Source organism: Diabrotica virgifera, chromosome 8 (assembly GCF_917563875.1).
Source record: "Diabrotica virgifera virgifera chromosome 8, PGI_DIABVI_V3a".
Lineage (NCBI taxonomy): Eukaryota > Metazoa > Arthropoda > Insecta > Coleoptera > Chrysomelidae > Diabrotica > Diabrotica virgifera.
In genome coordinates, this window is record NC_065450.1 from 227,702,310 (window position 1) to 227,726,115 (window position 23,806).

The 23,806-nt window shown below is 33.4% G+C and overlaps 1 protein-coding gene across 1 annotated transcript; it reads right to left on the bottom strand.

Annotated features, from left to right (window-relative positions):
* Positions 1 to 1,109: 1,109 nt before the first annotated feature.
* LOC114331807 (serine-rich adhesin for platelets-like) lies at positions 1,110 to 23,481 on the bottom strand. The gene is made up of 10 exons (XM_028281471.2): positions 23,263 to 23,481; positions 20,045 to 20,280; positions 17,814 to 17,937; positions 15,363 to 16,625; positions 12,424 to 12,709; positions 8,221 to 8,557; positions 7,267 to 7,419; positions 6,160 to 6,454; positions 5,739 to 6,060; positions 1,110 to 1,439 (listed from the first exon to the last, which is right to left on the bottom strand). The coding sequence occupies exons 1-10, from the start codon at positions 23,360 to 23,362 to the stop codon at positions 1,175 to 1,177; spliced, it is 3,381 nt and encodes a 1,126-aa protein (XP_028137272.2). The 5' UTR covers positions 23,363 to 23,481; the 3' UTR covers positions 1,110 to 1,174.
* Between the last annotated feature and the right edge of the window lie 325 nt (positions 23,482 to 23,806).

The window sequence follows — 23,806 nt, forward strand, 5'->3', positions numbered from 1 at the left end:
TTTCGATCGCATCCAAGTCGAAGATGTCTTACATTTACTGTATAGAAGAAACATACCAATCAATATTATACAAACCATTGAAAACATCTACTTTCATAATCGAATAAAGGCAAAGATAAATGGAAAACTAACGCATAGTTTATACCAGTACAAAACGGAGTCAGACAAGGTGACTCGTTAAGCCCACTGCTCTTTAATATAATAATGGACGAAATAATAGAAGCAGTACGTAAAGATTATGGTTACAGAATGGGGAACAAAGAAATCCAAATATTATGTTATGCAGACGACGCCCCATTAGGCAATCGCCGAGACAGAAGACGATCTTCAAAGATTAACACACATCTTCAATACAACAGCCAAGAAATACAATATGATATAATATCAGCAGAAAAAACTAAATGTATGACAACATCTAAATACCCACTACGATGTTAAATTCAAATTGATGGGAGAATAATAAAGAAGGAAGCAAGGTTTAGATGTCTGGAAATAGATATAACCAGTTACGGAAATGTTGAAAAGGAAGTACGACAACAAAGCTTAAAAGCAAGTAAAGCGGCGTGATCTCTTCATGACACAATCTGGAAGAACAAACATCTAAGACAAGACACAAAAGCAATAATCTATAAAGCATCAATTAGACCTATATTGATATACTACACGGTGGAGACAAGACCTGATACATCGAAAACGAGACGACTATATACTAGAAATAATAGAGATGAAAATACTCCGACGAATATCAGGGAAAAGTCTGTTGGATACGGAGAGAAGCTAAAACATAAGAAGATCATGCAATGTAGAAGACATAAATGGAGGGGTGACAAAACGGAAACAGGAGTGGAACGAACACATTAGTAGAATGGCAGCGGATAGGATAGTACGAATAGAACGGGATAAGTCACCAAATGGACGAAGAAGTATTGGCAGACCAAGAAAAAGATGGTGCAATAGTTTAAACAATTTGGGAGGCTAATATTTAAGAAAAAACAGGCTCTAAAGCCATACAAGAAGGAAGAAGAATATTCTGTATACGTTATTTAGTGTAGGGTTGGTTGTTTCCCACCAATAGACTCCTTACTGTTGGAGGAATGATAAATAATGCATTTTTAAATTCATAAATTTAATAAAATCATGAATACGGTAATAATTTCTAGGACACTTATTCAGATCACACTTTACGTTTGAGTACAAAAACCCCTTCCAAAGTTGTTGGTATAAACTTCGGAACTTTTCTCGTGCTTTTCATTATTTCGAAGGTTGTAAATTGTCCGTATTCAGTAATCTTCGTGATGGCATATCTCACTTGTCCCTTGGTATAAGCTTTACACATATTTTTCCTCCATTTAGAATTTGAATCAGAGACCGTGCTAGACGAAGTGCTGGTATAACAATCAAAACAAAGTTTTTTCTGCTTATGTTCTTCAACGGCGCTTCTAAAACATAAAGAAACATTGTATTTTTATTTATTTAGAAATCTCAATAGACCTTGAAGTCTTAGGGCTAAAAATACTATTAACATAATACAATAATATCTTCTTCGTATACTTGTTGTAGATCTGTTAGTTCCGACGTTGAAGTATTTCTTGAGAGGTAGACTGTCAGCTATCTCTCCATCTTTTTGGTGGTCTCCCCGGTGGACGCTTGCCTGCTAGTTTTCCTTCTAACGCAATGTTTGGTAGTCTATGCTCCTCCATTTTTTTTACATGACTGAACCATTCTCTTCGTCTTTGCCTGCCCCATCTTACTACATCTTGCACGCCACGTGGTTCCCTGATGATGTTGTTTCGTATTCTATCCCTTCTTGTCTTTCCTGCTACTGCTCTTAGTGTCTTCATTTCGGATGTTGGTAGCATGCTTTTGGTTTTATTGGTGTCTTCTCTTGATTCAATGGTCATAAGGTCATAGGTCATAACAGGTCTGATGCAAGTTTTATAAATTCTAACTTTGCTGTCCATTCTCATATATGGGTTATTCCAGACAACATCTCTCAAACATTAATTTGTCCTCTTTGGTCTCTGGCTGGGTCATGATAACTTCATAAGTCTACACCTAGATATTTGAACTGGTTTAGCTTTTCTATGGGTTTACCCTCTACCACGAGCTTGCATTTAATTTGATCTTTCGCAATGGTAATGCATTTTGTTTTCTGCGTGGATATGTTGATGTTGAGTCGTCGACATGCTTGGTAGAATCGATAAAGTTGTCTTTGTAGGTCATCCTCATCCTCTGCAATCAGGGCTGTATCATCCGCATAGCACACTATACTGATTCTACTGTGACCGAGTCTGTATCCTAGTTGTAGCGATTCCACATCTTCTATTATTTCATCCATTAGCATATTGAATAGAAATGGACTGAGGCTGTCTCCCTGCCTGATTCCCACTGATGTTGGTATGTTGGTAATACAATAATATAATATACTTATACAGCGTGTCTACTTGAGTTGGAAACATATGGGAAACTTTTTTATTATTAATTTTATGAAAAAAAATTATTCTTTATAAAAAGTTCTGCATGCCCCAAAACCTAAGATTCAATCATCAGATATCAAATTTTCTGAATATTATACGAGGTATGTCAAAAAATATGAACTTCGTTCAAGAGTAAAGTACCTTTATTTCTCTCAATATCGAAAATGCTTATTCTGAAAAGTTGTTTGGAAATAAAAACTAAGCTCAAATATGCAATTACATGCTTCTAATTGGAAAAAAATATTTTCCAAATTTTTCTCAAATTATTGATACTAACTTCGTTTTGATTCATTACACATACGATAACTCTTTTATTATTACTTTTACGAAAAAAAGGTATTCTTTATAAAAAGCTCTGTAGGTCATAAGTCCGAAGATGCAACCAACAGATATCACATTTTATTAATTTTATACGAGTTATGTCAAAAAATATGAATTTCACTCAAGAGTAAAGTACCTTTATTTTTCACAATATTGAAAACAGTTATTAAAAAAGTTGTTTAGAACTAAAAACTATGTGTCAATATGCAATTACATCCTTCTAATTGAAATACTGTGAAATATAAAGGTGCTATAATATTGAGCGAATTTCATATTTTTTGACACACCTCGTATAAAATTAATAAAAGTTGATATATCATGGTTGTGTCTTAGATTTTAGACCATGCAAAGCTTTTTACGAAGAATAACTTTTTTTCGTAAAATGAATAATAAACGAGTTATCATATTTGTAATAATTAAAAACAATGTTGGGTATCCTTAAATTTGAGAAAAAATTTTTTTTTCAATAAGAAGCATGTAATTGCATATTTGATCTTAGTTTTTAATTCCAAACAACTTTTTATCATAAGAATTTTCGATATTGAGAGAAATAAAGGTACTTTACCCTTGACCGAAATTCATATTTTTTGACATACCTCGTATAATATTCAGAAAATTTGATATCTGATGATTGAATCTTAGGTTTTGGGGCATGCAGAACTTTTTATAACGAATAACTTTTTTTCGTAAAATTAATAATAAAAAAGTTTCCCATATGTTTCCAACTCAAGTAGACACGCTGTATATTACAACACTTCTATTAAGTGGGGTGGCTTCTTGTTCAATCATGCTCCTTGCCTACTAAATTGCCTAACAATTCTCCTCCGTTCACCCCCCTTTGTTGCTCTTTCTTCCCAACCAATAATTCCCTCATTTCTGATATCTTTCTGTACGCTGTCAAACCATCTTTGTCTGTGTCGTTTGTCCTTCTTTTCGTAATTGGGCACCGTTTTATGATCATCTTTGGTATCCTCTTCCTATCCATTCTCATTCTTCTTCTTAACGTACCCTATCAGGTCCCCTTGACGTTGGCGATTAACATGGAGAAACTGTCTCTGTCTCGAGCTATTCTAAATAGTTGTTCTGCTTTCTTTATTCCTGTCCACTTCCACTATTCTTCAACCAAGGGGCCTGCTTTCTACCAATTCCTCTGCGTCCTTCGATTTTACCCATCATAATAAGTTGAAGAATATTATACCAGTCTCCCTTTACTACTTGTCCAAAATAGGCCATCTTTCTATACTTGATGTTATCAAGCAGCTCGCGGGCAGCATTTGCTCTCTTAATGGGTACTCTTTGAATTATATGACCATCAAAATATAACCGTGAATCTTGATCGGCCAAACGGATAAATACCATGTATTTTGTTTTTGAACAGTTTATGTTTAGACCGAACTCTCTTCCCACTGTGTCAATGGCATTTAAAAGGTGTTGTAATCCATTCATATCATCACTTAAAATAACTGTATCGTCTGCATATCTGATTGTATTTATCAGAATTCCATTAACTTTCACACCCCATTCCAAATTATGCAGCGCTTCCTTAAATATTCTATCTGAATATAAATTGAATAACAGTGGGGACAGTATACAACCCTGTCTGACACCTCTTTGTATTTTGCATATTTCTGTTGATTTTCCATTTACGCAAGCTGTCGCTGTTTGACGCCAGTATAATTTTTCTATGATTCGTACATCTTGACTATCAACTCCTTTATCCTTTAATATTTTAATTAATTTGTGATGTTGTACTCGATCAAAGGCCTTCTCATAGTCAATAAATACAGCAAAGACGTCTTTCCTTTGATCTCGGCATTTCTGCAATAATACATTTAGTGCAACGAGTGCGTCCCGGGTTCCCAGTCCATTTCTGAAGCGAAATTGTGTTTCATTCTGGTCTTCTTCACATTTATCTCTGATTTTACTGTGGATGATACGTAGAAAGATTTTCAAAGTGTGGCTCATAAGGCTTACCATTCTATAATCGCTACAGTTTTTCGGACGTTGTTTTTTTGGTAGGGTTATGAATTCTGACTTTAACCAATCTTCAGGGATATCACCAGTCGAATAAACATTGAAAAGTTTGACTAGTATTCCAATGTTTTCCTCATTTATAAGCTTTAACATTTCTGTAGATATGTTGTCAGGATCAACGGCTTTCTTGTTTTTTGCCAATTTTATAGCATGTAGTATTTCTGATTTTAGTATTTCTGGTCCTTCACCTTCATCTAAAGTCTCCAGTTCTTCGGGTCTATCATCATTATACAGTTCATTTATATAATTATACCAGGTAGTTCGAATTTCGTGTAATCCATTCTCATTACGTGTCCCATTCATCTCACTTTCCGTGCCTTTATGAAGTGACTGATGTTTGATTCGTCATACAGTTCCCCTAGCTTCTGAGTATTTTCCTTTCCCATCTTTCCAATTTCGCCGTATCTGCTTTTTTAATTGTTCATACTTCGCTTTCATACGTTCTTCTTCTTTATGTACCATGTCCTTTCAGAACGTTGGTTATCATCATAGCTATCTTAACTTTGTTCACTGCCACTCTAAATAGCATGAGCATGCTTGTATCAACACTTATTACCGTATGATATATCCTTAACTTTGTTTTTCTAGATAGATATTTGGATTTCATCATTAGTCGTAGGATTCCCATCTTTCTATCACCCTTTGCCAATATGCATTCAGTCCCCATTCTTCCTGACCTTTCTCGTCTATTATAACCCCCAGATACATAAAATGGACCACTCTCTCGAAATTATATTCCTGTGCTTCATTAAATTTGAAAGTAAACTGTCCTTCTTTTTGCTCTGTATTTCCGAGTATCATGTACTTGGTGAGAGTACGAAGATTGGCGAAGAAGAGTATGAAACAGTGACCCCCGAAAAGAAAAAAGCTGAGGAAAAAGAAGAAGAAGTTGGTCAATGAACTTACTCTTCAGGTTTGCAACGAGAACATACTCCCGTTGCTCCTTGTGCGTCAGTTTTAATACAAGGTTTCAAATATGGACACTGTATTGGAATTACTTTTTCCAGTTGCTTTGTTTTAATCTGGCCAAGACAATTACAGTCAGTCTGGATTCTGGCATCTCCACATTGACACACGCTGATGCCTGTTTCTAGATTACTGGTACATGTGTAAGCATCTGACTTGTCTGATTTAGAAGAGCTAGAGGACGTTTTTAAAATGGAACTTGTCGAAGAGCTCTTATCGCGGTCTGGTTTTGTAAGTTGAAGCACAGGTGATGACTTTTTATCTAGAAAATAAAATTAATGTAGTTGCTACGATTAAAGTGCTTAGTGCTAATAATCAGTTTACGTCTTTCTGAAGTAGGATTGATCTGATTACTACCTACCTAATCTACCTTTAGATCGTTTACTTGGATCAGATTTAACCGAAGTAATAGACCCATCAGATTCTTCCGTAACTTCCACCAAAATTTCTCGTTTTCTTTTCTTTTTCGAGTCGGATACATCTGATTTAATCTTTTTGGATTGTCTAACACCACTGGTACTCTTTTTTGAATGTTTTTCTTTATATTCAGGAACCGCAGATTTCTGGAGATCTTTTGGCTTTTCATATTGGATGGATTTGTCCGACTTATCCGTTTCTTCGGATTCTTCTGATTCCGTTTCTTCGGAAATCTTTACCTTGAAATGTTTAAAAATTAAAGACATGTTCTTATTCAAAACCCAAATATTTTGTGAAGCCTTAATGCTGATAGTATTGACGTTTTCCCAAGAGAATAAAAGGCTTTACAGAATACTTAAAAAAGGCGATAGAAAACTATCTATTGGAACGTTAGAAATAGAAAAATAATCTTTTTCTTCAAGTGCTATCTTTGCGACGGAGGTCGGCAATCATTATAGCTATCAGGACTTAAGAGAAGGCTGCTCTGAAAAGTTCATTTGATGTACATCCGTATTATTTTCTCAGGTTGCGCAGCCATGATATTCTATGTCTCCCTATGCTTTTTTTCTTAAATATTTCCCTGCATAAGCAGTTGGAGCAAATTGTATCTCTCTCCACGTATAATCATCAACATCATCATCCAACCTTCTGCATTCAAAGTTGAACATAGGCCTCCCCTAATTTCTTCCAGTTTTGTCGATCTTAGGCTTTCTGCAAAAAAATTCCCAGCAATCCTTTTGACCATCTGTTTTGACTGCAATGGTCGTCTGTCCATCGTGTAGGTGGTCTACCTCTACTTTTTCTGTCTTCTCTTGGTCTCCACGTATAATATGTCAGTGGTATTCCAATTTTCTTTTTCTGATTGTATAAATTTCCATTTGAGAAAAATACTAGAAAATAGCAATGTCATATTTCAATTATGGAAAGATTAGTGGATGTTAAAATGTATGCAATCAGGAGATCACTCAGGATTACAAGAAGCGATGCTAACGAAAAAAAAGTTGACATAGTAGTATGATCAACTGTCAAAAGAAATAATCTAAACACTTACCGAAATAAATGATTTAGATTGGTCCTTTTTCCCAGATTCAGGTCCAAAGCTTCTCTCAGTTTTGTACATTATTTCAGATTCAGACTTGTCGTCAGACTTTTCTGATTTTTCTGAGACCTCTTCGATGGTCTCTTGTGAAACTTTAATTTTCAGCTGAAATATAACAAATTTAAAATCGTACTTATATATATGATAATTTCTATATATGTACATATACATGACCAATTTAAAACCGTATGTAGATGATAATATCTGAATTATTTATAAACAGAATAATGTTCGACAAAGCTCGACTGATGAGCCATAAATGTCCGGTCTCTAGATGGCGGGACAGACGAGGGTGTGAATATTCCTTTTCTTATATTATTTACATATTATTTTCATACATTTTAAAAGTAGAAAGTTGCAATTATTTCCTTCTTTTTTGACGTCCTAGGTATTTTCTAATAAATACCAGGCGCCATATGGTGTCCTCAAAGTAGAGGGACAAATAGGTTCCTTACCTAAACAAGCAAGGTAGGTTGCTTCTAAATAATTCAGAGTGCACCAGTCTGTGAATAACTGCATGGCTGTATAAAGGCTTCGGATATACGGAAAGAATATTCTCTGCTTTCGTCTGTTCGGCAAAGCTCGACTGATGAGCCATAAATGGCGGAACCGGTCTCGAGATGGCGGGACAGACGAAGGTGTGAATATTCTTTTTCGTATATATATGATAATATCTATATACAGGGTGTAACAAAAATACAGGTCATAAATTTAATCACATATTCTGGGACCAAAAAGAGTTCGATTTAACTTAACTCACCTTAGTACAAATGTGCACACTGGTTCCCCATTAGGAAGACGATCAGTGGAAAGACCACGCAAAAGACGGAAACTTATTGGAGGCACATTGAAAAACAGACAGTCATGTCTACATAAAAAAAGAGGAAGATACAAAATTATACTCACACCGTCATTGAATACTCTTTTGGAATTTGAACAACCCGAACATTTAGATTCTTGTGATACAACACTGGACCTTTCATCATGTGATCTCTTTGAGGAATACCTGGATGGTTCTATTATATCTGAGTCTTCTGATCTTTTGGATTCAAACGACGTATGCAGTTTAGGCGATATTTTGCCGGAACCAAAACTTTGAGATTGTTGACTGCTCCAGCTAACACTACTTTTCTTAGAATCTGTTAATGATGGTTCTGGATTTTCACTTGCTGATTGAGTGCTTGAATACATCTTTCTTTCTCTTGAACCTATTGGTCCTTCTAAAAATCTTTCCGCTTGGCACCTATATGAAATTAGATCACGTTTTATCCATGAAAATAATAATTTGAATACCTTCGAATGATTCCGCAAAAATTGAAATGTATTAAAGATATCAAGAGTCCGTCTCACCTTGACTTCACAGTATAAGAAACATAGGCAATGCAGTCCTTATGAGAGTTTTTAGCGCGGCGATGCCGATTTTATCAAAAAGAATTTGTAATCGAGCATTAGAGAGATTAAATTAAAACTGTTTTAGAAAGGCAATCTACAATTTTAGGATTCATATGCGTAATAACTATATGAATCTTAAAATTGTAGACTGCCTTTCTAAAACAGTTTTAATTTAATCTCTGTAATGTTCAATTACAAATTCTTTTTGATAAAATCGGCATCACCGCACTAAAAACTCTCGTAAGAATTGCAATTACTATGTTCCTTATACTGTAAAGTGTATAGTTAAGTTGAGACGAACTATACAAGGTTTGCTGATCATAGAAGATAAAAGAACATAGCAGACAAAGCTATAAGAGATATGAGCACAATTTTGGATACAGGATGTATTAAAATGGAGAAGATAAAGACGATGTTGGTGAGTTGGTGGTAGGTATAATAACATGAGATGATTAAAACTGAAAACTGCGCTACAAGGAAACCAGCTAAAAAGGAATGTTTAGCAGTTCACTTTCCAAGAAATATTAAAGCGATAAATGGTATCATCAAATCGAAAGACTTTAAACAGAAGAGCAGAAATTTCAAGAATTTTGTTAGTCGTAGCTTCAGATTAAATGCTGAGAGAGGAGATCTAGATATGACGTTGAACAATATGATTCACCAGACTAATAAAAAAGAGTCAAAAAGGAAAACGATGCAGAATGGGAAACAAAGAAGTAAAAATACTCTTTTGCGCAGACGACGCAATATTGATAGACCAACATAAAGATAGTCTGCAAAGATTGGTCCATAGATTTAACCTAAGAGGTCCTTATCTAATTTTATTGAATTGTAGTTGTTATTTGTTATTTCTTGTTGATATTATTTTTTCTTTTGATTGTATGTAAGCTTTGTCCATAAAATTGTAAAAATTTTCAGTGACAATAAAGCATATTTCTATTCTATTCTATAAGAGCAAAAGAATTCAATATGACAATTTCATCTCAGAAAACTAAAACAATATAGTAACCAGTAAAGAACCAATCAGATGTAAAATAGAAATTGATAGCATAAGTATTGAACAAGTAATATATATATATATATATATATATATATATATATATATATATATATATATATATATATATATATATATATATATATGCTGATGAAAATCAGCGAAATATAACGTTTTGTTAAACAGAATACCACTTGGTTTTATTCAGCTGGATACCCAATAAACTTCAACCCCATTTATATATATATATATATATATATATATATATATATATATATATATATATATATATATATATATATATATATATATAGTGACTGTACACCCCGATATGGGGCTAAGTCGCGTAAGCTTTCTAGATCCTATTTCTTAGGGAGGATCAGTCCCTTTTGCTTATGTTATCTTCTTAACGATTTCTCTCCATTTTTTCCTATCTCTAGTTTTTCCCCGCCATTCTCTGACTCCTGCGTTTTTTAAGTCTTCTTCAACTTCTTGCAACCACTTTGATCTTGGTCTTCCTCTTTTCTTTCTTCCTTCTGGATTCCATTCTATCATAGCATATGTCACTGCTTCATCTCCTGCCCGCCAGATGTGACCTAACCATCTAACTCTGCATTGCTTTATTTTGGTCACGATATCTTCTTTTAGTACTTTCTTAATCTCTGCATTTGTTCGGCTTCGATATTCATTTTGCTCTGTTCTGATTGGTCCCAGTATGGTTCTCATGATCTTTCTCTCCACTATTCTTAAGTTTTCTTCATCTTTTTTAGTCATCGTCATTGTTTCTGCTGCGTATAATAATATTGGTCTAATTATGGTGTTATACATTCTCATCTTGGTTTTAATAGACAGTATTTTGCTTTTAAGTAGTGTTTTATTTGCAAAATAAGCTTTATTTGCTGCCAATATTTTTTCTTTTATTTCTGGTATTCTTTCACCCGTTTTGCTTATTGTCACTCCTAGGTATTTGAAATGTTCTACATCTTCAAACTCTGAATTTCCTATTTTGGTTTTTCCTTTTATTGCTGGTTTCCCTAGTCTTAATATTTTCGTCTTTTCTTCATTTAATGTGAGTCCCATTGTCTCCCCTTTCTCTTTTATTTCTTCTAGCATTTCTTTCATTATGTTTCTATTTTTTGCAATAATAACAATGTCGTCTGCATATGCAATTATTTGTCCACCTCTTGTTCTTAGGTTTCCTTTGTTTATATTTCGTAGTACATATTCTAAAGCTAGATTAAACAGTGTCGTGGATAAGGCATCCCCTTGTTTCACTCCTTTATTTATAATGAATTCATCTGTCTCGCCTCTTTGCGTCTTTATGCTAATTTTGGTAGTTCTCATTGTCATATTTATTAATTTTCTGAGTTTATGTGGTATTTTTAATTTTTCCAGGGCAATCATTAGTTGTTTTCTCTTAATCGAATCAAATGCCTGTTTGAAATCGATGAATAGCATTTCTAATTGCAGTTTGTATTCATTTGCTTTTTCCATTATTTGTTTTATTGTGTGTATAGCATCTATTGTTGATCTTCCTTCTGTGAATCCACATTGGTACTGTCCCACTCTCTTCTATTGAACAAGTAATAGAAATGAAATATTGACCTGGACAAAGAAGTTAGAAAACACAAAAACCAAATACACTGAGATGAAGTCAAGAATTTGTAAAGCCAATGTAAGAGCAATCAGAATGAAAGAGAATCAGAATGTATCAGAAACAAGATCCGATACAGCCACAACACAAATATTACTGGAAACGGCAGAAACGAGAAGAATTACATGAAATACTCTGAGAGATCGAAAGAAGAGTGAAGCCATTAGGAGAAAATGTAACATACAGTGTATAAACCAATGGACACTAAATAGAAAAAAGAATGGGGGAGACCCGTGTAGTCAGAATAGCAAGAGATAGATCGCCAATCGGTAAAAGACATATCGTCCGACCACGTAAAAGATAAAGTGACAGCATTCCATCTAGATATAAATCCGCCAATAAACAAACAAGCAGACTTGCTTATAACGAGGAAGAAGAAGAATAAAAAGTATCCAATATACAATGAACTGTCAATACGGATGGAATAGGCAGGAAGACAATTAATGCAGCCACGATACAAGAGAGAGGTCCTAGAGAGAGACAGGCAAGGTGCTGGAGACTTTGACAGCCCGTGTAATTTGAGTTGCCTATATCAACTTAAACGGGGAAATATAAAAGTAAAATTCTAAATATAAAAAAAAGTAACATAAAAACATAATCAAGGACTTCTTCACTTTATATAAAACAGTCAGTAATTTAGTATTTAAATAGTTTTAAAATTATTTAACTCCCAAATATTTTAGGAAAGTAGGTATTTGTTTTGATAAATACAAATAACAATTCTGAAAAGTATTTAAACTGATTTAAACACCAAATATGGTAATCTGTACTCTATTTACTCTGTAAATACAAAAAGTATTTAAATTTTGAAATATGTACTGCCAATCAGCCCTGAAAATTAAAATATGAGGTCCATTCAACGAACTGTCAATACTGATTTAATCGGGTCCATTTATATAGGCAACTCAAATTACACGGCCTGTCAAATTCTCCAGCACCTTGTCCGTTTCTCTCTAGAACCTCTTTCTTGTATGTTGGTGGTAATCTCGCTTCACTATTTGAATGGGACAGGGCCATTCCATCCGTATTGACAGTTCATTGCCAATATATCATTTTGCGTACTGACCTTGAAGAACAACTAAGTGATTCTCCTGAAATCGCTGCTCGTCTATGAGCTACTGATGATGCTTTAACCTGTACATCTTCCAATGATTCGTCAGATTGGTTCGATTGATCATAGGTTTCAGATATTTCTTCTTGTGCCTCATCTTCTTCTGGAATATTGGGAGTCAACTCATGTGACATTTTCGAAACATTTTGACTTTTGATTGACTTTTGCGAACAAACTGTCGACTTTTTACTAACCTCAACTTTTAGTGAACTTAAAGATGGAGGAAATGTTCTCGATTTAACTAAATAATAGAAAAACACATTTTTGGGTTAAAAAAAAACACCATAAACTTCACAATTTAAAACAACTTAAGGGTTTTTACCCCTATAACTTCGTGGCTTAAAACATGTAATGGACCTGTGATAACACTGATGATGGAATATTGATTCCGAAAAGTTCTGTTGTGATATAACCCTTTTTAGGGATTTTAAATATAACTTTTACAAGATAAGATTTTTATTTTTTTTTAAATAAAAAGATAACAAGCCGAAAATGCGAGCATTATCATAACGAAAACTTTGTTTATTTACGTATTTTAATTCATAATATGGATAATTGCTATTATGAAAAGTAGTTTAGAATTAATAATTATGTTTTAACATGCAATTATATCATTCTAATTTAAATGTTATGAACTATAAAGGTAGTTTACTCTTGATCGAAATTAATATTTTTTATATACCTCGTATAAAATTAATAATATTTTATATTTGATAGTTGCATCATAAATCTTAGAACATGAAGAGCTTTTTATGAAGAATAACTTTTCTTCGTCAAATTAAAAATAAAAGAGTTATAAATGAAAATGTTGTTGGTATCCATAATTTGAGAAAAATCTTCAAATATTTTTTTCCATTAGAAGGATGTAATTGCACATTTCAGACCATAATTTTTTATACCAAACAATATTATTTCATATACTGTCGGTTTGCTAAACTAAGACACAACTGGCTAGTGATTTTAGTTAATAATTTTGCCAATTGGGCAAAAAAAATGATTACTAATTAGTTAATAATTACTAAATAATTAGTAATTTTGCCAATTTTGGCAAAATTCGCAAGAAACAAAAAAATTACCTACTAAAATTACTAGCCAGTTGTGTCAAGTTTTGGAACAGTCCATTTATCATAAAGGGGAGGCCGTATACTCGTATAAACCTTTTTAAAGCTGTTAATAAATTATTGCTTTTAAAATATACTCAAATTGTATTTTTTAACATCTTATTTATTTTATATAATAATTAAATTCACTATCAAATGTCATTGATGTTTTATTAATACTTCATTTAAAATTTAGTTTGACATTCACGAAGTGTCAAACTCAAATGTAAATAACCTATGCTTTGCTTAACAAATCGAGATTAAAAAACTAGCCTACTTAATAGCAACGATTTCAGCTGGACGTGTAGTGTGTCATCAGAAAATAAAACGATTGTGACGTCACATTTTAGACTTTGAGGTCGATTATCTCGAAGACGGTTAGAAATATCGAAATGCCGTTTTCAGATTTGGATTCAGAAGAAAAACTACATAAGTATCCATCGATAGGGGAATGGGGGGCATGACGGGGTCGCGAGGTAAGACGGGGTACCGCACACAAACAAGAAACTACACGTTGGTGAATAGCATGCAGTAACTCAATAAGAAGAGTTATTCGATTAACGGTCACTGCAAGAGAAACCGTGAATGAAAGTGCACGCGTTTTTTGTTTACAAACGGAAAACTGTTTTAGCGCTCCGTTGATCTAATTTTGTGCAAGGACAACCATCGTTATTTTAAGCTAATTATGATCACCTCATTAATGTCTTTTTTATCGTTGTTTACTAGTATTCTTATTTTGATAATGGCATATTGTTTGTGTGGATACGTTAAACATTTAATTAGTGAATTTTTTTTTTGTTCAAAGTTACCTTTTGAGGCAAGATGGGGTATTGGGTGCGGGGTATGATGGGACATTGGTGGTAAGTCTGGGTTAATTTAAATTTCTTAATAAATAACATTGGATTATTGTTTTAGATAATACCATGGTACGTACTTACAAGAAAAAACAAAAAGAGGAGAGTGGTCGAGAGATGCTATGAAAACAGCCATAGATAAAGTGATATCGTCAGAACCCTGGGTAGGCTGCCAGATCTGTGGATGTTGAGCTCACAATGCTTGTGCTAGGGTGGACAATGAAGATCTGGAGCAAATACACATTTTTGTTTGTTTTGTGAGAATTAATTAGCATCACCATCATGCTCCAATTCCATTACCCCATCATACCCCATAGTATGGGGCAAGATGGTTTTTTATAATGTTCTTTTTAATGGCTAATTGTTGAAAAATGTGATAGGTTGAATTTCCAAAGATTGTACCAAATCATAATTAGATTAATGACGTAACGCGCCATCAATTAGTAATAGTAATAAACGTAGTAATTATGTTGTATTTTTGTTATTTTCTTTAGCTACCCCATCATACCCCCCCTTCCCCTAAATCTGATCTGAGTATTCCAGGAGCAGCAACGCAATAACACACACACTTTTGCTAATTTATAAACGAAATGTTTTCGTTGAAAACTAGCCTACTTAATAGCAACGATTTCAGCTGGACGTGTAGTGTGTCGGCAGAAAATAAAACGATTGTGACGTCACATTTTAGACTTTGAGGTCGAGTATCTCGAAGACGGTTAGAAATATCGAAATGCCGTTTTCAGATTTGGATTCAGAAGAAAAACTACATAAGAATCCATCGATAAATCTGATCTGAGTATTGCAGGAGCGGCAACGCAATAACACACACACTTTTGCGAATTTCTAAACGAAATGTTTTCGTTGAAAATGTTCTTAAATTTTCTGTGACGCGCAGTGTATTTATGTTAGTTTAAATTATTTATTTATAAAAGTTACTTACTATGTTGAATTTTCAAAGATTGTTTTACATTCTGTGGACGACATTCTGGATAAATCTGTGCACATCTGTTGTTTACTTGTTGTGAATGACAACTACACAGCTTCTTTAAAGCATCAGTTAGAGCTGACTTTGAAATATTGTTTGATTGACTACTTATTTTACCAGGAGATGGTTCCAAAATATATTTTGTAGATACTTTACTGGGAATGTCATTGGTTGGTTTAGACACGAGTTCACTAAGCTCTTGTTTGACCAGATCTTTTGATGCAGTTGCTCTGTCCTGTCCAGGTTCTTCAGTAACTTCTTTCTTTGACTGACCTACACTTACCTCTTCTGGTGTTGCTGGTTGGACTTCATACAGCTCTATCGAAACCGATTTTGATTTCTTGTAGCTCAAATTAGAAGTAGCTGATTTCATTGACTGGGTTTCTCTGGGTTTCTTTCTTTGACTGGACATTCTCTCACTGGTTTCAAGCTCCATTGAAGCTGATTTTGATCTTTTGTGGCTCAAATCAGAGGTAGCTGATTTCATTGATTGAATTTCTTCTTTCTCTTTAGACGCATCTGATTTTCTATCATTTGTTTCATGCTCTATTGAAGCTGATTTTGATCTTTTGTGGCTTAAGTCAGAAGTAGCTGATTTTATTGACTGGATTTCTTCTTTCTCTTTGGGCTCAGTTGGTTTGTATTCAGATGATTTTATGGAAGATAATTTTGATTTTCTATCACTTGTTTCATCAACAGGTTCTTGTTTAATACCTTTATCTTCCTTAACATTTTCGTCAGCTTCTTCTTTTATCTCCTCCAATTTTACATCTTTTGCCTCTTCCTTACTAATTATTGACGATTTTTTCGTCTTCGATTCTGGTTTTTCTATTGATATAGTTATACTAACTTCTGCCGATGGTTGTTGAGGATTTGAAGATGTTGAGTGAAAAGACGACATAGGTACACTATCAGTTGATATGATTTTTGTGCTAGTTTTTTCATCTTCTTTCTCGGTGCTATCTTCTATTTTCGATACTTTTTCATCTAATTTATCATTGATTTGATCGAAGGTTTGTGAAAGTTGAGATCCATTTTTGCTATCAGATTTTTTTTCTGATGTCTGTGGTGCTTCTTTTTGTTCAACGCTTGTAGGGTCTAATTCTTCTTTAATATATTTTGTTGGATGTGAAATAATGGTTTCTTCTTGATCGTTTTCAAAGTCATTGGATTGTTTGGATGGCTTTCTTCGTTTGTTTATTAACGTTTCATCGTAATCTGAGAATAAAAAATGAAATGGTAAATAAGATGGATGAGCAAAATGGTAAAAACAATGATTAAATCATCGTTAGAGCAGTAGAGGAAACAAGTATCCGGAATGAGAATAGACACAGGTGGTGGTAGAAGTCTAAAAACTTTGTTTTTCGCAGGTGATCAGGTAATCGTAGCGAATGATGAGGAAGACATGGACTACATGTTTAGAAAACGAAAGAAAGAGTATGAAAAATGGGGCCTCAATATGAATATGTCAAAGACAGACTATCTTAAAATGGTGGATGATGAAGAAGATCCATAGTTAGAAATTAGAACCACAAAAACATGTAAAGGATATAAATATCTCGGATCTATAATATCTAAAGAAGGCACTACCAAAAGAGACATCGAAAGCAGAACGCAGCACGGCAAAAAAGCGGTAAACATTCTAGGCTCTCTACTATGGTCTAAGTCTAAAGATATAAGACAAAAACGAAATTGATAATCTATAGTACCTTGGTAGAGCCTATTATGACTTATTGGGCAGAAGTTTGGCAGATCACGAAAAAAGATAAAAAAATAATAGAAGTAGTAGAAAAGGATTATCTAAAGAGAGAGTGTGGTATATCCAAAAAAGATCACATCCGGAATGAAGATATTAAAGGCGGGCAAATACTGTATATTCCAGTGTAGATAGAATTGAAATGAGACAACTAGTGTGGTATGGTCACGTGAAACGAATGAATGACGATATATGGTCAAAGAAAGCTTTAAATTACATACCACAACAAAGAAGAAGAAGGGAAGGCCTTCAGCTGCCTGTGAGGAAAATGCACATCATGAGAAATAGAGCCATCAAAGAAGACGAATGGGTGGACAGAAAACAATGGCGATCGAAATACGAGAAGAGACAGAGACTGTAGGAACCTCGCTTATAGATAGATAGAAATACGATGGACAAGAAAGTTGTTGTTTCTGGGCCTAGCGGTAAAAGGAGATAGGTAAGTATATACATATTGCGATCAGCATAAAAAAGTCGAAAAAAGAGATGTTACTGAAGAAGATATAATATGATAAGAAGAAATGGTGACTGGGATGTCACTATTGGGATGGGTGGCAAACATAATATGCTGTGTAGAGCCACGGTATAAGTAAGTAAATATCTAACTTTAAGTTTGACCGCGTTTTTTTAATATCATAACAAATAATTACCAAGTTCTGTTTTATGTCGATCAGAAGTAGAAGCTCCTGTGGAGATATCGATCTGTTTTGGACTATTTTCGTCATTTGGTCCTAAATTGTCTTGTTCGCTCTCCGTAAATATTCCAGATCCTTCCTATGATAATGAATATATTTATTACAGCTAGTTCAAGTACAAGTATACGTAATATCTAATCAAAGAGATACATCGCAATACAGAGGGATAGCAATATACATTAAAAGCAACCCAGAGTGAAATAAAGTGGTTAGTTATAAGTAAATAAAAGAATTTGCCGCAAAACGAAATCAATTTTTTAATTGGTTTACCTTGTTTAAAATATACCTGGAAAAACCCTGAAATCATGGAAAATAAATTGCGAAGAAATGGGTATGCCAGTAAGAAGCGCACCAGGGCCGCCGCTACCATGTGTGCAAAGTGTGCATCGCACACGGGCGGCCGATTATAGGTGCGGCCAAAAGCAGGCCACTGATGATAATACTTTTTTTAAAACGAAAATAAATTTAAAAAATTAAATAGTAATGATTCAGATATTTCTATAAACTCTAATATTCCAAACAATCTAAACAAAAATGCCAGAAAATGTTATTTATTATATATGAACTGCCCTTTTGCAGCTGTAGTCATAAAGTAGTTCCAAGAATGCTTTTTAATTCAAAGTGGCTGGCAGATCGGACGGATGGCGACTTTCGGACTTTTTTGTATCTACGTGGTCAATATGCGCTTTTTTAAAATTCTGAACATTTATGATTTGTTAAGAGAGTTACAACAATAGGATACTTTCCGAGAATTTAGATAAGTGCTTGTTAACTTGCTCTCATTAAGTAATAAAAAAGTCTTTTTTTTATTACTCGATGGTTTGAAAAAATATTTTTTATTACTCGATGGTTGCTCTATTATAATATTGTTCCTTTATGCTTATGTATGGTTATAATAGACGGGTTATAGTTCAGTCTAAGTTGAGAATTTGATGATTTTAGACACGCTTTTGATAAACTATTTTGTTTGTAATATAATAGTAGTGTGCCCGTTTCTTTTGCACACTACTGTATTTCAAATATGTATTTAAATATATGTATTAGTAAACAATTAAGCATGCCGAATGTTGTAAGTAGTCTTGTAAACAAAACTTACACATATAGGTATTGGTGCAAGATTGCATTTCTGTATATTATTATTGACATAATAATAATAACTTTTTTGATACGCGGGATCCAGGTCTAAAAGTAACGTCAAGATCAGAGCAATTATTATTATTCATATACGCGTTACGGTCTCCTGCACATTTACTATATAGTACCTATGTTCAAACGACTAAAGTGTTGGAAGGGGGCGGCAAATATTAAGTTGCACACGGGCGGCCAACACTTTAGCGGCGGCCCTGAAGCGCACACCTATATACCCTAAGTTTTGCTGACGACCAAATAGTAATAGCACAAGACGAAGATGACCTCAATTTTTTGATGAGAAAACTGGAACAGGAATATACAAAGAACGTGATGGAAATAAACTTAAAGAAAACTGAATACTTAACAACGAAGAATACAGAAATAAAACAGCTGGAAATAGACGAAGGTAAACAAATCAAGGGAATAGTCAAATAGAAGTATGTATATAGGTTTCATAATGTCAAACAAGGAACAACCCAAGAAGATATACAAAATAGACTAGGACAAACAAGAGACTGTGTACCAAATTTAAACCCGGTACTTTGGGATAAGAACGTCAGTATAAAAACAAAAAGAAGAATATATAACACCATACCAAAAGTATCCTCGCTTATGGGTGTGAAAATTGGATAATAAATAAGAAAACCAGAAGCAAAATAAGAGCAGCAGAGATGGAATTCCTAAGGAGAAGCTGCAGAGTAACAAGAAGAAATAGAATAAATAATATAGAGATTAAGAAAACAATGGAAAAGAACTCAGATATAATAGACTACATAGAAAAGAAAAGATTAACCTGGTACAGACAGGTCAGAAGAGCAGACAAAAAACGTTGTATAAACAGAATAACAGAGTGGGAAGAGTAGGAAGAAGGAGGAGAGGCAGACCCCGAAGATCTTTAAGAGATGAAGTGAACGAAGCAATGGAAAAAAGAAATGTGCAGGAAGTGAACTGGCAAAACAGAAAGAATTGGAGAAAACTGTTGAGTGAAGGAATACCGTGAATACTGTTGAAATTCTTAATATATATAACTAAATAGTGATCATGATTAGACCTACACTTATTATAGATGTTGACATTGTATAATCTCCTAGTTCGCTATCCGAATTGCAAGCTAAACCTATTTTGAGGAAGGTTTTGAATCCTACTAACAATGTTTCTTCCGCTGTAGGACCGAGAAGTTTGGAATAAAAATCTGGTAGACCGCATATTCCTCTTGAAAAAATTCGTCGATTTGTAGATGGTTCCACAGCTGTCGTGTATGTTTCTGTAGGAGGATAACTACTTCTGACACCTGCAAAAAATACATAAATAGAAAACTATGTTTTAAATAATTACACTTTTATAAAAAAGAACTTTTTATAATAAAACGTTTTCATTATTTATAGGACCCAATATAAAATTATAAACTATTTTGTTGTTTCAATTTATATACCGAGTTGGGATAAAGTATGGAACCAAGCAAATATCTTTGAAACAAAAAGAACAATATTTATGAAACTTTTCATGCAAGTACAGTGACGCAAAAGGTATCTGATGCCATATTTTTGTTACTACTCCACTTCCGGTTTCACCGGAAATATCCTTAACTTATTTACTTTAAATGGGACACTCTACTCTGTATATTTTTGCAGATTTTAAAAGAACTTGTTATTTTTAATTCATACATACCAAGTTTGGAAGAAAAAACTATTAAAAAAACTATTAAAACAAGAAATAAATCTCTTTACAGTTAAAAAATAGGTTAATTTATTTACGTTAGACCAATGATATTAAAAATTAAAAATAAACAATTTCAAATGTTGCAAATGTTTGCTGTTTACCTCCTGACAACGTGCAAGCCTATAAATAAATTCGTGAGTCACTTTTTGCAAGATTTCTCCACGTATTAGTTCACATTCATCAATTATTATTCTTTGTCTCAAATCCTGCAAGCATTTTGGTCGTCTAACGTAAACACGTGATTTTAGATAACCCCAAAGAAAAAAAATCTAACGGGTTGAGGTCCGGAGAACGTGCGGGTCACTCTATGAATCCTCTACGTCCAATCCATCGATTTGGAAAATTCACTTCCAAAAAATGAAAATTCACCATAACCGATTATCATTAATATTTCAATACGATCTTTTTCACTTAAATGAACAATTTTTAATACAACTCATTTCTGTTAATTAGTTCAGTAAAAGTTTTACCTACTATACTAAATTCAAATAACTCATGCAGTGCATGTAAACAACAATTTTAGTCTACAGTATAGATGGTACTCGTTTATTTCCTAGTACGTTGTATTAATACAAAAAATTATCTACAGACACTTTTTAACAATTTTTTTCTACCAAAGGACATCGCACACATCTTATGGAAAATAATCATTGTCAATTCTTATCATTGTGCCAACTCTTAATTATGATTAATTACGGCGCAAATTGCAATTAAAATTTATCGAAATCACATTTTTGGAGTTCATAAACGTGTCAGTTATAATCACTATTGCTCTGGGTGCTATTCAAAACAGCTTAAACCCCGCTGGGCCTAAGCGGATTAGTGAAACTATTATAGTAAGATGCTTAATAGCCCGAGAAGATTTATGAAGTTACCGATAATCTGGGTATTTTAAAATATTTTTTCTCTCTCTAACTTATGTACCTACCCATTTGATTTCAGATTGATTTATATCAATTTCTGCTCCTATTATTGAAAATTAAGAGTTGGCGCAATGATAAGAATTGAGCGTTAATTTGAAACGAATCTATTCATATAAATTTTATTGAATTTGAGTGACATTATATTTTCCATAAGATGTGTGCGAAGGTATGTATGAATTAAAAATAACAAGTTCTTTTAAAATCCGCAAAAATATACAGGGTGTCCCATTTAAATTAGGTACATAGGTTAAGGGTATTTCCGGTGAAACCGGAAGTGGAGTAGTAACAAGAAATATGGCAACAGATGCCTTTTGCGTTACTGTACTTACATGCAAAGTTTCATAAATATTGTTCTTTTCGTTTCAAAGATATTTGCTTGGTTCCATACTTTATCCCAACCCAGTATAATAATTAACTTATAAAATATGAACTTTAAGTATATAACTTTTAATTATTTATTTAAAAAATTAAAAAAAGATACGCAACAGCCGGGTTTCGAACTCGGGATCTCTCGATCTGCAGTCTAATGCTCTACCACTGATCCACCATCAATTTTTAATTATCGATTTGTTGACGTACTTTAAAATGGAATCTAAATGCCATTGCATTAGTCACATTTTTAAAATACATAGTTTGAAATTAAAAAAAAATTGATTTATCCATAATGAAAAACTGGAACGAACATGTAAACCGAATGGAACCATATAGATTAGCGAACATCTGTAAAAATAACAAGCCGTATACAAGAAGACCCGTTGGAAGGGCGCCGAAAAGGTGGAAAGACAATGTACAGTCAATAACAACTGAAACAGAATAAGAGGTAGACAAAGAGGAGTAATCCTAGTCGCACGAAGAAGAAGAAGAAGAAGAAGAAGAAGATTTATCCATATAATAGCAGTTAAATATTGCATTGTTAGCAAGTTCTGAGCTATTCTGAAAATTTCAGGTGCCTAGGTAGCCTAGAACTCTGTTTAAAATGGATTACAAAATTTGCGGAGACAGTGACAAAGACGAAGCCAAGTATATAAAAACGTTTAAAAATACTTTAGAAAGCAGTGTATAATATTTAAGGTTAGTTTTGTTCAGCCGCCAAAAACCAGTCCCATTACTAGAGGTCAGGATGGAAGATCGGAAAAAGCTGATCTCTCCGAGGGCCAGCCTCGACGATTCCAGAAAAAAATTAAAAACATATACATATATCATAACTTGAAATGCTTAGGTATTAATTATTTTGGCATGAAGTAGTGCGTTTCTTGTATCGTCGAAAAATAAATTGTACATAATAATTGTTATGTTTAGAATAAAATTTTTTACATAATCAAGTAAATAAAGACGAACAAAGTAAAGTTAATACACAAATTTAGTAAGGACACTTCAGTTTGTACATATTCTGTTAAAGTTAGTATATTATTTTGGTCTTTGGTCATTCCAATAGAAATACATTAGACATGTTTTCTATATAAGTACAGTAGAAACGGAAATCGGTCAGAATGCGCAACAACGTGGCGGTATCAATGTTTGGTACAAATGTTTAAGAAATTCGAGTAGCCGCTTTAAAGATAAGCACATGTCGGTATTTTACCATCCATTTAATCAGTCATTTTAGAAGACTGATGAAGATGATGACTTACTTCTTTGCGGTTCTGATCTAGACCTGCTATTTTGTACAACATTATGGTCTCTGGAAGGATCTCTATCAAGAGATCTTGGTTTATGTCTTTTTGTGCTCATGACAGATACAAAAAAATCGTTCGAAAATTTGTTTCTTGTTATATGTGCCACATCTGGTAACTAAAATTTTTTGTTATAATAGTATTTTATAATATTTGATTTTTGTGTATATTTGTTTATTATTTCATGATATTATATGTCACTTTGAGTGATGTTAATAATATTTATCAAATATTCGTTCTGTTTTCTTCTTCGTTTTAATGGTCTCGTTATGTTATAGTAACCCTGTGAAAGTGGTTTTTTTCTTGTGCATTTTACCTTACTTTTCTCACAAAAACAATTATTACCGTTTATTTTCTTTTTTTCTGAACTTGTTTCAGAAATAGCAACAAATTAACAAAAAACGCACTAATTATAGAAATAGAAGAAGTGAGACAAAGAAAGGAGTACCTACTAATGATAATAGATAGCCAACGAATATAGAAGGTCTTCGGAGGAAAGTAA